The sequence below is a fragment of the Acipenser ruthenus genome, chromosome 21 (assembly GCF_902713425.1).
Source record: "Acipenser ruthenus chromosome 21, fAciRut3.2 maternal haplotype, whole genome shotgun sequence".
Lineage (NCBI taxonomy): Eukaryota > Metazoa > Chordata > Actinopteri > Acipenseriformes > Acipenseridae > Acipenser > Acipenser ruthenus.
In genome coordinates this window covers 26,196,451-26,213,634 of record NC_081209.1, presented here as the reverse complement: position 1 = coordinate 26,213,634, position 17,184 = coordinate 26,196,451, and the positions used below count along the sequence as shown (strand labels likewise).

General features: G+C 40.2%; 1 protein-coding gene across 3 annotated transcripts in view; it reads right to left on the bottom strand.

The window, feature by feature from the left end:
• Positions 1-17,184, bottom strand: part of LOC117428191 (proprotein convertase subtilisin/kexin type 6-like) — a 64,416-nt gene that overhangs the window by 15,012 nt on the left and 32,220 nt on the right. Inside the window, exons 1-11 of one of the 3 annotated variants that reach the window (XR_004548282.3) lie at positions 16,071-16,527; positions 13,628-13,732; positions 11,918-12,028; positions 10,496-10,639; positions 10,232-10,308; positions 9,284-9,372; positions 7,467-7,639; positions 6,931-7,143; positions 6,205-6,305; positions 3,468-3,571; positions 3,105-3,222 (exon numbers count right to left, since the gene is read on the bottom strand). Coding sequence is in view for 2 of the 3 variants with exons in the window: in XM_034046965.3 (XP_033902856.3) it covers positions 3,105-3,222; positions 3,468-3,571; positions 6,205-6,305; positions 6,931-7,143; positions 7,467-7,639; positions 9,284-9,372; positions 10,232-10,308; positions 10,496-10,639; positions 11,918-12,028; positions 13,628-13,732; positions 16,071-16,244 (1,409 nt within the window). In the remaining variant the exon portion in view is untranslated. Of the gene's footprint in view, positions 1-3,104; positions 3,223-3,467; positions 3,572-6,204; positions 6,306-6,930; positions 7,144-7,466; positions 7,640-9,283; positions 9,373-10,231; positions 10,309-10,495; positions 10,640-11,917; positions 12,029-13,627; positions 13,733-16,070; positions 16,528-17,184 lie in introns of those variants that run through there. The other 2 variants (XM_034046965.3, XM_058995320.1) reach the window with 2 other exon arrangements.

The window sequence follows — 17,184 nt, the reverse complement described above, 5'->3', positions numbered from 1 at the left end:
CGCCTCAGCACAGAGTCTTTTGGGTCAGATGCTAAACTGAGTTCCTGTCTCGCTGACGTTAATGCAAATAACTAGCCCCTGGCATCTTTTCAAAGAAGATTAGGGGTGTTCATCCAATATCCTGGATGAATTCCAGTGAACATCAACATATTAGCCTTGCTAATGCTAGCCTGGCTAAGTATTCACTAACTGCCTCCCATACTTGGGGTTGACAGATCCACCCAAGATGTTGCCTCTCAGGTAATCTGTCATGTATGCAGCAGCTATTTTAATGTTGCCTCTCAGGTAATCTGTCATGTATGCAGCAGCTATTTTAATGTTGCCTCTCAGGTAATTTGTCATGTATGCAGCAGCTATTTTAAGGTAGGACAGCGGGGAGGGAGGCATCAGGCTGTTTTTGTTGAAGCAGTTTCGAAGGATCCAAATGAAAATATATAGCAGGAATGTTAACCAACCAGGGACTCTTCAGCTATAGTTACTCTGAGTGACGATATGCTGGTCCGCCAAGTGCCACTGTTGGCAGTGTGCCACATATTTTTGCATCACATAGCCAAGCTTAGTGTTCACACAATGTCAAGGCCCATCGGGAAACAGCTCTGCAGTATCTCTTGAACGGGTGGCTCTGACTACTTGAACCACTTGACATTGAAATCATTCAGCTCTTTACAGAAAGTTTACCATAGGATTCATTAATGAAATAGCTGGGATGTCTTAAACCAAGAAATGGTCTATTGTTTTGAGTAGAGTTATCTTTCCTACACTAGCTGTCAGTAACCTTAATAAAGGTTTTGTAAATTGGAAAAGAGGGAGTCTATATACATCACACTGTACAACAAAAACAGAAGCAACTTTTTCAGTGAGAATTCACCTCCTGGCATGTTCCGGTTTTTCGCTTTTAAAGAGTTTTGTTTTTCTGCACAGCCTGTTTCAAAGGTGCCAAAGTCAAAACTATGAGCAATAGCAAAAAAAATACATACATATACATACATACACAGGCAGGGGAGAGACTACAAGTTAACATGAATATGCAGGTAAAATGAAGGCATTAGCTGCGTCACTGCCTTAGTTACGTCAAGCCGAGCAAGCCTACAGACTCTCCAGACCTAGAGAAGGAAGTGGCCCTGGCTGACACTTGGGGTCAGCTGCCCTGAGGCTGCCGGTCAGGCTGGGAAACACTTGGATGGTAAGCAGTGGACTTGAGTTCAGTCCTCAAGTTGGGTCATTATTGCACAACGCAGTCTCACAGAAACCACATGTTAAACTAGCAAAACACAAGAGAGATGGCTTGTAAGCATTTACATTTCTTGTTCCATGATTACTTCATAGTTGCACAACCATTTATAGGGTAAAAACATGAAATACTTTTAAGGTGTTAAAGCAATGTCGCTGACCTTAAAGTAGGGGTAACAAGAAACACTGCAGTTTTGATAATTGCAAGATGCTACTAAAAAAAAGAAATAGAAAAAACAGTTGGCTATATGAAATAATTGTGCTTTCAGCTGCATTGTGTGCTGAGCACAGAGGCCAATTACTTTATTGATTTATTACACAGTATAAAGGTGCATCTCTATCATGCTGTCAAATTATTCTTGGATTACTCCCAAGCACACCTTTTATCATTAAATCTCAATCATCTTATCTTAATTGCTGGCTTCAAAGATCAATGAGGTATGCGTTTAAAAAATCCAAAACAAGAATACAGATAAAAATGTTTACACTACATTACTCACAATGGGTCAGGACTGTCACAGCATTTACACACAAACAGTAACAAACAGCTACAGCATTTTTTGTTGCTTAAATTAGTGTCCCATCATGCAAATACCATTTTAGTTTCACAAAAGAAAACTGCACATTGCACGATTCTTACTGAATATATAGCCTGTTGAACTGAAAATACTGTGTAATGTAAAATAAAAACGCAACACAAATGACCTTTCAATTTACAGTACATAATTGGCTTTGCCTTCTGAAGATGATAAATACACTAAAGAGACTCACACACACTGCTGGAGAGCTTTTTAAAAAATCTGTTTCTTTGATTTAAATGACGATGGTATTTAGAACTGCCAGGTGTTGGATCAGTTGAATAGCCAATAATGTTTTTAGTATGAACCGCACCCACGTACACTCCCATCACTCCCATTAACGTTGTTAATAATGTTTATTGGCCATGGACAACAGACTGGTAACTTGCTTGGTTTCTGTTGACTTAACAAAGGCATCTGACCTAGTTCATCACGTATTGTTATGCAAGCTTACTGCTTGTGTTCCAAGAGCTGGTTTGGCAGTTATCTGTCAAACAGAAAGCTGCGAGTTAGTTAGGGGTGAAAGACTTGACTTTGTTAAGACAATAACTTTTTTTCATTTACAGATAGTGAAGCAGCAAATCAACCAACCATCATCAAATTACTAATGATTCAAACTTCTCTCAGGTCTCTGTTTGATGAAGAAGAAGAAGAAGATGATGATGATGAAGAAGAAGAAGAAGAAGAAGAAGAAGATCGTACTTCCATTTCAGAGGGCAGCAAGTAAATGAGTTATAATTGCTTGTTTATTTTAAATGTAATTTAGATTCTATAGCATAACATAAATGTACATGAATGCACATCGCAAGTCAAAATAAATAAATCAAAAAAAAAAAATAAATAAATAAATAAAGTGCCTATGTTGAAATTAACTGAATAAATGCAGCAAATTAATTGGATCAGCGATTGATTATGTAGTGAAACTGAATTCTCCATTAAACTAGTAGAAGAGGCAAAGTGTTGCATTAGACCGGCAAAATATACACGCATGTGAACTAAAAGGTGTGTTACATTGCTAAGTGTCAAAAAGCTATGGCCATCACTGGGTAACTTTGCATTTGCTCTTGTACGGTAAAGGGGGAGTTGTATGATAGGCAGGAGGTAAAGCACTTTCTTTGCCAAGACTGCACTTTATTAAACTGTGATAAATCCCAATGCTGATGTAAGATGCAGGATAGGCAGTGAAGGGTAGCCCCTGTGTAACTGTCCCTATTCTGTGCGGCACCACTCATGTCCTTATTCCCCTTCCTGCGCTTGTTCACAGTACAGCGGAGGGTGGCTGGCCGCCTTGCTCACCTGGGTCTCCGATCACTGGTTCCGGTGCAGATGTGCTGCGGGGGCACACTTCTCCATTTTTTCGCTTCTACAACCATGGCTTCTGCATCCACCAATCCAAACCCATATAGATGGCTGACTGAGAAAAGACACACTTTTGAGAAAAGCTACAGAATTGGGTTTCTGTCATAGGAATTGGTTCAATCAGATGAAATCAGATTTAACTTCTACCAAAAACACATTTTGACCATCAAGTTCATTTGGTTATATTTAACAGTATTTGTGCAATCTTGTGTTGGCATACCACTACAAGCCCTTTTGAACAGCATAGAGAGTTATGTGGATCAGAGGAGTTCCCCTCAGTTACTACAAGAATGCACTGACCTCTACGGCCAGCGGCATTGGTCTTCCAGTCAGGTGCTTTGAGATGGACGGGCCGGGATGTCTTGACCAGAAGATGCTGGACGTCTCTCCAAGTTATTAACGGGCTGAAAGAGAGGGAAATAAATGCTGCTGTTCTTGCAATTCAACCAGAACTGAATTGCACGCTCCAGAGTCAAAGCTGCAGGCGGACACAAGCAATGCAATCCTGCGTTCTCCCACACCCGTCGTTTTACACCTAAACACTGAAGGATGCCGGTAAGGAAAATAGTAGCCTACAGTGCCATGATCAAAGCTGAATCTAATCTGTTCGACTCTTTTGCTGAATAATGAACAAAGCTCCATGTACACACATTACTGGAGATACCATAAACGTGAAAACTAAGACACACTAAATTGGCAAAATACATAATGAACTATCCCACCTGATGAGGCTGAATGAGAATGGAACGTCACAGGAGATTTACGTGCATACATTACAATTAATGTTACTTGCTTAGCACAAGAGACATTTATGCTCGTTGAACAACATTGAGATACATTTGTCTCCCTCTGCATCAACCCTCTTTGACACATGGCACCCTTGATACTACACGTATGAGCTTAATATTAAACCATAAACATGTGCAGCAGAATAACTTAACTGCCAATAGTTTTGATCAAATTTGGGAAATGTTCCTAAAATATAGCAACATGAAAAAAGTCACCATTGAAACTAGGTGGAGTGAAGCTTTGTACCAAATGTGCAGCCAGGTAAACTAATTTATGAGACCAGTTTTCAAGATATGACCTTCAAAAGGCTAAATAATAATAATAATAATAATAATAATAATAATAATAATAATAATAATAAGTCTGAAGATTTTTAAAATAAATCCCAAAAGCCAAACAAAGTTGTTGGTGACCTCAGTATATATCCTTGAAATACTTGTAACCGATCTTCAAGGGCAATATGGATAACAAAACCATTTCACAACATCCCTTCGCATTGTTTCACAATAGTCTTTGTTATCAATAGGATTTCTGTTTTCATTATCTCTACGTGGTTATACACACATTCTTGCTAATGGAAACATCTTGGAGGGCTAGGGGGAATCATTTAACCCCAGCATATAAATAAATGAGTTAATAGCCACACACGATCAGGGAGGTTTTAGAAACAAACAATTCCCCAGAAGAGACCACAATGGCATCTCTATTAAGTTCAAAGCCCAGTTCAGAAGGTCACAAGCATTTTAAACCAGGATATCTATGGCACATTCTATTAAAACTATTGGGGGGTGAAAAAGGAAATACAGGTTTTGGAGCAACCAGTGTGTGTGGTCTGTGTTTCACTTGGAAAGGGTTCGAGACTAATCCAATCTATAAACACCAAATCTAAATAATAAACCTCTGCGAATTGTCACTGGTTCACTTGTGAAATGTTCCTTGATGTATCCCATCTAAAAATAAAGTAAATAAACAGAACAGAAATGCCTGTTTTGAAACACTGAGTGCACCCGGTTTAATAGACTGGAGCCCTGTCTTAAAGGGTGTGCATGCCTCACACACGCAAGCCCACAGTCATGCTGCCTGAGTTTCCGTGATCTTACAAAACCTCCCTCTGGGGCTTATTGTAATGTTTGGCTCAAATACAAAAACACTGTCATGGTTTTAGACAATTAACACGCACCTCTGCATTTAAAACTGTCCCAGAGATACCGATCTGTGACAAACTAATGAGCAATACGAAAGAAAAAGGTTGTTACATTTATTTTGTACTGGATTGCTTAGGAGGCTTGAAATATATGCTGTTATTTAGTTCCAGTTTTACAAAGCTTCCCAGGAAAGGGTTACACAGCAGACCCCAGAGTTAATTACAATTGTGTAATTCGTATATTGCAATTACAATGTCATTGTAGTCGAACCATGGCGACCTGCTTGATTATAATTATACCATAACATTGATTGATTACAGTTCAATTACGTATTTATTTATAATTTGATCATTACTCTTATATTTTCAACCACGTTTGGCGACCCCATTTTTTTGAAAATAAATACAAAACGTTTCTGTACTTGCACCTGTGATAACTGCTTGGTTGTTTAGAATAAATAGAGTAAACATGTTAATGTGTGGAGTTGTGTATGTTACTTTTTAGTGTAATTGTAATTATAACCAATTACTGCAGCATAATTATAACTGAACAAAATAGCATTGGAATTGAAACTGCAATTTCTTTTTTTTTTTAATTTAGTAGTCGCCAATAATTTTTTTGTGTTTTCTCCCCAATTTAATAATGTCGAATTATTTTTGTTTTAGCTCAGCTCACCGCTACCACCCCCACGCTAACTCGGGAGCAGCGAAGACGAGCACACGCTGTCCTCCGAAGCAGACCATGCAGTGACCCAGAGCTACAGCGTCGGAGAACAACGCAGCTCTGGGCAGCTTACAGGCAAGCCCGCAAGCGCCCGGTCAGACTACAGGGGTCACAGGTGCGCGGTGAGCCAAAAACACCCTGGCAGACCTAACCCTCCCTCACCCCAGGGCTGCGCTCGGCCAATTGTGCGCCGCCCCCTGGGAGCTCCCGTCCTCGGTCAGCAAAGGAATAGCCTGGACTCAAACTGACGACGTCTAGACTGTAGGGCGCATCCTGCACTCTACGCAAATGTTTTTACTGGATTTAAATTGCAATTTCAGCTGTAATTATAATTCTAACTGACCCCAGGTCTGTTACACAGACTAAGTGTCGATACTCACTTTGCTTCCAGAGCCAATGCAATGACCCCGGCGACCATGGGGGCAGAGACTGAGGTCCCCGTGTGACCGTCAGTACACCGCTGGCGCAGGTCTGTGGTCACCTGTTTGGGAGAAGAAGTCATGAGTAGCCAGCAGGCTACAGAACGCCAGGACCGCTCAGTTCTGTACACCGTTTACTTCACGTGCTTCCGCAGACACTCTGAACTAAACCTTACAACCCTTTTATTAACTGACAGCTCTGTTAGGAATGAGGGATTCCAGTAAATGAAACAAGAGAGATCTGGATTTCAACTCAAACATTTTGTGGTATTTGCAAATAAAAAACACCCACCCACAGAGTTCCACAAGAACAGACTAAAAAGCAACGGAGGGTAATCTATGACCTGCAAACAATTACAGGACCAGTAAATGTTGTTCAGATGTGATTTCCTTATCGACGTCGGAGACACTGACTATGCGCAACAAAAGCCTTAACTAGGTCAGCCTTGTTTTAGTTATGCATGACCCCACCCACTGAAACCGGGTTAATGACATTTAGTCCAGAAATTTTTACTTTCTGGAGCTTGTACTGAACCCTCCCAACCTGGCTGAACCAATAGATTCTACTGAACTCCTCACAGTAAACAAAAGAAAGAAATAAAAGAAAGAAATGGACAAATTTAAAAATCTGTTTGCAAGTCTTTTGTGACAAACGGTTCAATCCAATAATAAAATGCTGTACTCAACAATTTTCCTGTCGTAGAACTCCCCGCTGCTGTAGGTCGTAGCCAGCGTGGAGGCGCACTCCTCCAGGTACCAGGGCTTGTTCCCGTTCTCCGTGGTGCTGCTGATGGAGATGGTGTAGATGCTGTTGGTGTAGCCGTCGCAGGAGCAGTGGTCCCCCTGCCTGCCACCGTTCCCAGAGGCCCAAACAAAAACCGAGCCCAGGCCCTTCCGGCCCTGCATTCAAAACAACAAGCCCAGACAGCGGTCAGCAGATCGTTATCAGGAGGCAGAAAAAAAGACCCACAAGACCTTCAGACATCCATTGTTTAGGATTAGTGACCTACGGGACTGAAGTGCACAGTCGCTGCTATTGTGTGCCATCAATTCCTATACCCATTTTAACCTGTTCACCACGGGTTACCAGATCAGGGAATGGATTTCAAAGGCCAGCATTGTCAAAAAGAAGCAGAGCCTGCTTTCGTATTTCTTTTAAAGAAGGGGGAGGGGGTAAATCAGGGCTTCTCTTCGTGGCGGTGGTAAAACGTGCAGAGAAGCACCTTTTTAATGCCCATCTCAAAGGCCTGTTTGGCCAGCAGACCGGGGCCGTCCACCGTCTTTCCATCGTCGTCCGGCCCCCAGCTGGCACTGTAAATGTCAATGTAGTCGGGTCTGATACCAAGAGACTTCGCTTCCACCATGTCCGTTACATCTCCATCCAACATCCGTATGCCTGAAAGCACAAAAACATCAAACACCGGGGCACAGCGGCACTCAAAGTGCCATAATTGCAATCAAAGGCCTTTGTTGGTTACTGCAAAGAACTGAAAAGACGTCTGCAGAACTTGACACAATGTTGCTATGTTTATTATTTTAATGAGCATTATGGGGTAAAAAAAACAGCTATGATTCGTATCTCTTCAATTACCAAATTGCCCCATTTAAAAATAATAAATAAATAAATAAATAAATAAATAAATAGTTTAAGAAAAAAAAATACATCCACAACTGAAAAAGTTATTCTGTGACAACAAACTTAACTTATAATGCATACAATAAGCAGTGTTTGGTCGTTCTGCTCAAACAAGACATTTGTATGGCTGCAGACGTGTTCGCCTTTTAAAATGCAATTGAGTAATTGTTTCCATCTCTGATGCTTATCCTTTAAAATATCCCTGCTGTGTAACTGCCGATTGTCAATTTCATTGTTGTACATTGCTCTGTAAAGATTAGTGAGGTTAAGCAAATGGAAATAACCTGAAAACAACAGCAAAAACATTCCTTGTTTCCATTTCCAGTGGCAGCAGCAGAGCAGGGCAATTCCTCAAGTGGAATAACAGTGCGGTCTATTAGAATATGGCTTGGACAACAGACCTTGTTCCGAGCTAGCTAGGGGATTTTTCTTTTTTTAATGACCCTGTTTAAACTGTAAATTCAAGAAAATTGAAAAGAAATGGGTTAAAGAAATAAACCATGTATAAAAAATTTAAATAAATCAGCAGCATTCAGAACAAGTTGGTTCTGAAATGGGACTCCATCCGTTAGCATAGGAATGAAGACTGAATGATGGAAATTCAGTTGCTTATAGTTGATAGGGACCCAGCAGTTTTAGCGTTGGAGGTCTGTTTTTATGGAGAGTGATGTCACCAATGGGATCAGCCTGAAAAACATTTATTATGGCAAACAGCCCTGATATTTCCCCCCCCCAAAAAATGAATACAATGATTGCATTTGACAGGAATTCCCAACAGAGCCACCTGTGGTATGGTGTTGTATTGTATTTTGCACTTGAGCAGGCATCTCTGAAAGAACAAAGCCAGTACAAATGGGTCTTAAGGGAATAGCTGGGATCAGCACAGGGTCACATTCCAATAGAATGCCCAAGTTTCCACTTAAAGCAAAAAAAGGTTAATTGGAATGCTTCACACAAGAAGATCATCCCTAAATAAAGCAGTTGATGAATGTGTCTCTAGTCTCTCCATACTGCCTGTTATTAACAACCCCATTTCAAGATCGCTCTCCTTGGGCGACACGTGATGCATGCCCTTGCATCAGACAAAGAGTCATAACAATTGCCGTAAGGCGAGTGAGATCTTGGCAGCTTGTATGACCCCGAGAGAGTGTCTGGCACTGTTCATCTGAGGGTTTACAAAGCAATTATTCATATGCAATGCACACTTTCAATCTCAATTTTTGATTTAAAAAAAAATGTCCTTCGCATAAATTCCTAAAAAAATTATTATTTTGTGATTGCACGACTGCCCGCCCACTCGGAGCCCCTGAATGAATAAGCTGTCAGACCGTTTCTTACCACGAAACCCCCTCAAGGTTAATCTGTGAACTCATGTGGAATCATAGGACTCTGAAGCCTCCTTACCTCCTATCCTCGCATTGTATGCAATACCAACAATACAGTGGGAGTTATTTGCCGCAGCTGCAACTTCCCCAGCACACCGTGTACCATGTCTAGAGGGGGAAAAAAAGGACTCTGTTAAACATCACTTTACAATCAAAATGGTTTTTCATGTACAAAAGAGAGAGAAAGAGAGAGAGAACGCAAGAGATGTCCACAACTTTCCAACGATACCAGCACAGAAACACACAAAAAAAAAAAAAAGAAAGTGGCAGCCACAAATCTGTTTTATCTGTCAGGGAGCCAACCATGCACTTGGCAGGCCATTGTGAGTGGGGCAAGGGGGTGCCAGGCCCTGCCATGTGCTCACTCCAGTGTTCAAACCACTGCAAATCTGGCATGGGTGCATTCGTACATTTCAAATATGGCTTATATAAGCTTGCGGATTAAAAACTAGTAGTTAGCAATAAACAAACAAACAAACAGCTCTGCCTATAAACATTTCAATGTATTAATAAGCCAATCTAAAGTACAATGTGAAAATAGAATACTAGCGTGCAGTGTGCTGCCTCTTCTCGTACAATGTCACATAAAAGAAAATACTGAAAAAGCCAATTTGTTTTAAGCCACATTATTGAGTCCCATGTATTGTAGTTTTACATGATGATATTAAATGTATCCCTCAGCAGCAGCATCTTCAAGTATGGGGCCTTCCACAGAGCAATACTGCATCACGGTCATTAAAAACCCATTCGACTTCTGCCTGCTGGCAGGTGCTACATAATACTGTAGAGCTTCTTCCATGAACTGGTTCAACATCACACTGAACACGGGTGTGAAAGGTGAAGATTAATGCAGTGGATTCTCTTACTGCATTAGCTCACCCTACATGTTTTCACACGTAAAGCTGGGGCTGTTTGACAGAAACCTGATTGCCAGCAGCAGCACTGGCAGAGACAGATTGGCACATACTTGTTTTCATTGCTGGCGTCGTAGCGTGGAGTGGGGTCATGGTCGTTCCCATTGACATCATAGCTTGCAAGTGAATCCTGGAAAACAAATGCAACATAGATATAGATATAGATATAGATATAGATACACACATGTAAAATTATATCACCATGACCTATTCCATTTAAAACTACAAATTAAAAACAGACCAATTCCAACACATAGCTCCCGATTGGATAAGATTAGTTTACAGAAGGTTTTTATTTTATTTTTCTTCACACATACGTAATTCTGTGCCAGGTCTGGGTGGTTTTTTTCAATGCCGTCATCCAGGATGGTTACCACGACATTCTTGCCTGTGTATCCTCTCTGCCAGGCTGCCAGGATGTTCATCTCTGAACGACAGCGATTGCTCTTGTCACCACAGTGCTGAACAAAAGACAGACAACAGGTGAATATTAAAGAGCTGTGGAAAAGCACAGAACAGATGTTTAAAAAAATGAACATGCGTGTGCCTCTTGCATGGATTACAAAAATACAGACCAGTCTGTCATAGTTATTTATAAAACCGTTTCCTAATCACTGGCAATTCCCTCTGTGTAGCGTTCTTATTGCACAATTCATTTCCTGGAGACAAGACTTAGAAAAGCTGTTCACTTAAGAACACGTTCAACAGCTGTCTTACAGTAAATCTCCCTTTGTCTGAGCTGTCTGTTCAGCTTTGAAAATCCTGCCAGGACCCCTTACCGATTTATTTCACCATTTCAAGTAAGAGGCAGATAAACTGCTTTGTGAGAATGCCTTCACTTGGAAGATTCGGAAAATGCATTGTGACAAATGAGAAGAGTTAGAATGCTGTGCGGCACTGCAGAACAAACACCTCAGAGACAGTCCTGGTGAGGAATCTCAACAGGCATCCAATAAACATCTTACAGTACAGGGCATTGGTGCGTGACCTGATTGTCAGCTTACCTGCAAGATCCACGCTGCAAATGTGAAATGCATTCTAATATACTTGCCTGTAATCACAAGCGTTAAAAGCGATTCTAATGGAAGCGATTCTAATGGAATTAGCTCCTAGTGGATGAATGCTGCCTTTGTGCTCATTTTAAAAATAACTGTGCGTTTTCATGGTGATAAACATTGTAATCATATTCTAACACTTAAAAATGTAATGCACAAGTTAGGGCAAATGTTGTTTTGTGTTGAGACTAATACAAGAAATATTATTCTGGAATTTGTTAATATATGCCCACGCTCAAGTTTTACAATTCCACAGTGCTCAGAAATCACACTCCACGTTTATATGTAGAGACTGAATTAGTACACTATGTTTAGCATCTCACTTGGGACAACCAAAGTAAATAACTGTGGCAAGCTCATCTCCTTATGTCCTGTGGCGTGGTTTAATCCATTCCGAGCTCAGCTTTACTAGGATTTACCTCTCTCAGAAGTTTGCATCATTTCACGCATGGCCAAACAGAAAGACTTTTTATCACACATTCTTTTAATTAAAGAATCTATCAGTAGGTACATTAGTGCAGGATGCAGCCCTATTATTGTGTGTGTTTCAGACTGGGGGGCAGAGGAGAGATTTTCAGACAGAAGAAATCAACAAAGCCACTACATTACATGCAGTACATACTGGTCTTCCACTAACACAGCAAAATGCAACGGCAAATGTAGAAAAGGTTCAGGGTTACTTACTATGTACCACATATTGGACCATCTGGGATCATTGAAGTGGATAAAACTGAAATCATTCCGCGTATATCTCTTCACCCGTGTTTTTACCACTTGCTGCTGGATCCAGTTAACCTAGAGAAGCAGTACAGTGATTATCACAGTAGAACGGGATACACTGGTGATTTAGCAATACCGATAACATTTGACAAGAAACAGCTATACAGTCAACAACCTGTTTTAAGGTGGACACTGCCCCTTTAAATACTGCTTATTCATGAATACTATTAAAGAAATAAAAATAAAAAATGTCAAATCCTCATATGTATTTAGGTCTGCAACTAGAATCTCTTCTATAATACAAAGCCAATATGAACATGTCTCGTCATGCAAGCGTAAAATCCTACACCAATCAAATCTATGATACACTCCAACACTTCCACTGTCAGAGTGCTGGAAACCACAATTGAGAATGCAATGAAGCAGAAAATGGCTTTACACATACTGTGTAATGTGCACACCAATAAATGTAAACTACTTGTTATTCATCTACGCTGCCAGTTTTTGAAATGTTCACCCAATCTTCTGACCTGACCGGGCTGCCTTTATGGAATGAAACTCTGCATGTTTTTTTTTAATATTATTATTTTAGCAACTCCCTCCGCTGGACACTCACATTACCAATCGGTGAAATAATGAAATAAAAGACATCTTCGTATTACCCCTCAATCTGAATTCTTAGATCAAACTTTAAAAACCTCAAGCCAGTCGAGCAGACTAACGTCACGCTACAGACAACACTAGCCAAAACGCCTGCTTGAAAAGCAACGTCACACAGCATGAGATACAAGTGCAGAAAAGCAACGTCACGCAGCATGCAATACAAGTGCAGAAAAGCAACGTCACGCAGCACGCGATACAAGTGCAGAAAAGCAACGTCACGCAGCACGCAATACAAGTGCAGAAAAGCAACGTCACGCAGCACGCAATACAAGTGCAGAAAAGCAACGTCACGCAGCATGCAATACAAGTGCAGAAAAGCAACGTCACGCAGCACGCAATACAAGTGCAGAAAAGCAACGTCACGCAGCACGCAATACAAGTGCAGAAAAGCAACGTCACGCAGCATGCAATACAAGTGCAGAAAAGCAACGTCACGCAGCATGAGATACAAGTGCAGAAAAGCAACGTCACGCAGCACGCAATACAAGTGCAGACGAGATCAGCAGAGGCTGCTGTACTGGGTAGGATGAGGTTACCGAGTGTTCAGCTCTACCTCCCATTTGCACACACATCTTGGGACATGATAGTATCTGTTTGAGTGAACGCCAGCAATGTGTAAATGAGGAGCGCTTTCTTTTTCTATCAAGATCAGAAGAGGTGATGTGAAGAGTGTGTAGAGGAGAGATTCTTGACGAGGGTGGGATGGAAACACTATTTCAAGCCAGCCACTTTATCGGATAATATACTATAAAAGGGCATTTGTACTTGCTAGCTTTATGTATTTATATATAATATATACAGTGCTTCAGATTTGCTTTTGTATATTTAATAAGTTAATAATTCAAAACAAAAATGTATATAAAGTATGTATTGATATGGAAAAATCAGCGTCTAAATGATGTTTTCATAAACTTGACAGGTCAGAATGACAAGGTAACATACGGTTGAAAACCCACACTGTGGATTACTGTACAATTTAATAGTCCTACCAAAAGGTTCTCTGAAACTTACCTTTGGGTCCATATGGATAAAGTTATGTTCACCCTTCATTGTGAAAGCAGACCTTTTAACAATTTTGCTGTGATGAAAATGGTAGTGATCATCCAAGCTTCCAATCTTAAAAAAAGAAAAATACAAATATTGTGAGATAGTGAATTTCTTAGAATATGAAACATTTATATTCCCGTAAAGTGAAAAAACAAAGCAGATAAGAATGAGGTAACCTGAACACTTTTCTCCTATGGTGTGATCTTTAATCACGGTATACTAAATACATTCTTGCAGCAAATGCAGAGTTGATGACATTCAGGCAGTTCAAGATCTAGCGTTCATTAGCCCAATCAGTCACAGCAGGTCACCGTGACCTAGATTCAAATACTTCTAACTCAATGAACGTCAATAACACGTTTAATCAACATTCACGAGAGAAGATCAAATTAATAAAACAGGAGGAGGCGACGGCATGGTGAGTGATTGAGAATGAATTGCTTCTCATGCTTTCTCATTCCAAAAATATAATGCATGGAGTGTATAAACGCCAAGACAACAGACCCCCCTCTCCACCACCCCTACGTGCTGCTTTAGCAGGTCTTGACTCTGTTACTGATCAATTTACTGATTCAGTTTAGGAATTTAGAGCGCTTTGGTGATATAAAAATATTCCAATGATAAGTTATTTTTCTGTTGTGTACTTGTGCAATATGTTTTGAACACTGTGTTCCAGATATCTGATGTACTAAATGTGACTGCTATTAAAACTGAATTGTCTCCAATTTTCAGTATCTTCAAGCGCTTTGAGAAACAGCTGCCAAATAAAGTTACACATGCGCAAGTAAAACATCTATTACTACCCATTAATATCAAAATAAGGAACAAGCACTACATGGCATTCTAAGCAATGTTCTTTTTCATCACAGTTTGGTTCCATGGATACAGAGTATCTACAAACGCTTGCAAATCACACCTAGGTCCCTATAAGCCTCTGGGAGATCGTCATGCTACCATACTTTGTCTTTTGATGTTGTAAAGATAATCATGCGAGTTAGAACGTGCTTGAAATGCAGAATTCTGAGAAATAAAAATAGATTTCACAATCAGTTTTGGCAACAATGAATGCATGCCCTCCCCCCTCATCTTGCTCCAATAGGATGAAGAAATGGAAAAGACATACAAAATACTGTATAGGGCCTACGGTGTGTTTAGCTTATCCATAATAATCCCCCTGCTACTCTAGAGCTAAAAAAAACAATCAAATGGGAAGGCTTTGAAGCTAGCTGGTCATGCCCGTAGAGGTTCAGTCTGCTGACTGTGATAGTAATTATATTACTAGAATTGGCAGTGGGTGACAAGCAATTTTTCAATGGGTGTCATAAGGACATGTGGGTTGTGAATATGAATTAAAACGTCAAAAATGCAAATACTCTTTGTTGTATTCCAATCAACCGTCATTCACTGAACAGGGTATGTTTTTTGTGCATTGCCTTTTTCTCCCTTTTCAATTGTTAGGTGTTTACCAAGGTGGCTGGTCTTTGCATTGTTTTTATAGCGTTTCAACTTTTAATATTCTATTCACACAGTCATGGCATCAGTCAACCTGTGCGTGCCTGTGCTGTTAGCACCCTGGATTCTGCCAGAACACAAATCCAGCACGAGACAATCTAATTAAATGAAAGGAGAAGAAAAAAAAGGAGCCTTCTGCAAGACCTGTTTATCAGCCTTAAGCGACCAAACAATTCATACACACAAACGCCAGCGGAGTCATCTGCATCGCCTAATCAAGACAATTACGGTACTGCTGTAGTTCGCTTTTGGACTGCTGTTCTGAGCTTGTGAATGTTAATTATTTATAAACAATGAGAACAAATCAGTAGCGCCATAGCCGTCTTCCCACGGTATGTCAAGCGTCTACCCTGCGTATTGCCCCAGTCCACCACAAGATGGCTTTGAATTGTTTGGGAATGCATGGGCCCCTGGCTGCTAAAATAAAGTTGGAGCCCACTTTATAACACGAATTTGCGCATTCCCAATGCATGCAGAACCAACAGTGTCCCTGAATCTTCTTGCATTGAAACAAGCAGCTTTGCCGGTTTAATTTGGAAAGCTTTCCTTATAACTTGTAATGCATTGTATATATACCCCACTTTTCGTTCACTCTGCAGTACGGTGCCGGGTTCTTTAGAATACACATACAATCCGAACAACTGTTTGTGTTACTATTCCTGCTAAAGACTTCCAATCAAGACCTTTATTTGATATTTAAGCTGCTGTAGAAAATAAAGCGATGAATGCTATCTTGCACAGTGTACTGCAAACTAGAACCGCTGTGTTAGCTACAAATGACATTTGTTTCCGTGACAAATGCATATACCATGTAGTTAACTGCATCTGAAATAGCAACGAAGCAAAACCATATAATAATAATAATAATAATAATAATAATAATAAATTGTCTTACCTGGCCTAAATTATTATAGCCATATTTTGTAGCAAGTTTATCAGCTTCTTCGGGTCCCCCTGTAATTCGAACGGCCCAGTGATTAGTGTAAATATTTCGAGTAGGCAGGGACTCACAAAAAGTTAAAAATAAAAAAAATCTAAAACTCAGATGCATGCTGGCACAGTGTTGCATTAATTTGTGTGAGAGGCGTACATGTCCTTGGACCGAGATGGTTTTACATTCTCTGTGTGATAAATATATATATTAAAAAAAAAAAAAAAAAAAAAAAAAAAAAAAAAGTTCTATTAGAAAGAAGTGACTCGTGCCGCACTAACGCTCCACTATATGTCAACACAGCAGCCAATGGCGAGCCGCACTCCCACTCAGCCTATAGCAACAAAAAATAGAAGGTACATCTCGAACTGGCGAGAAGTGTTGGTGTGCAGCCAGAGATCAAAGCAGCTAGTACTGAGCTGCACACCTTTAACTCCGCGCAAATCACATGTGATCGCTCGCTTTATTGAATTAAGACGGGGACTCTGGAAAAACAATTAAAACGCCTAACTTCATTTATTTGTTCGTTCATTCTGTTTTGCATCTTTAAAAAAATGGAATTCTAATGCGAGGTATTTCCAACAAGCGAATTTTTTTTTTTTTTTTTTTTGTTAAGTGTGGAATTCGTTTATTCCACTATCAGGGTACTTTTGATAAGGGACACAGACCGGGGTTTCATGCATCCGTGTGTTTAAATAATCAGCGATGGATTGTATTTCTACTCTGTACTGTGCTGCTCGGCTGTTTTGTTGTGTTTGTTATTATTTAAATGTTCTGTCAGGTGGCACAGCAACCCATTTATGTTATATCGATGTACTAACCAACTACGTGGTACAGAACATTCATGGAATAAAACAGTAGCCTGCACAACCTGGACTGTATTAACATGGAATGCCTTTATTGCTTATACAAAACGAATACATTTTATATTATTATTATTATTATTTAGTGTTTGTAGCTTGCATGCCAGTGAGAAAAAAACAAACAAACCCTATACACTTGAAGTGTGTGCATCGGAGTTTTAATCAAGCATAGTACAGCTACCAGTTCCCGTCTGTGCAGTTCCCAGGAGGCCTCA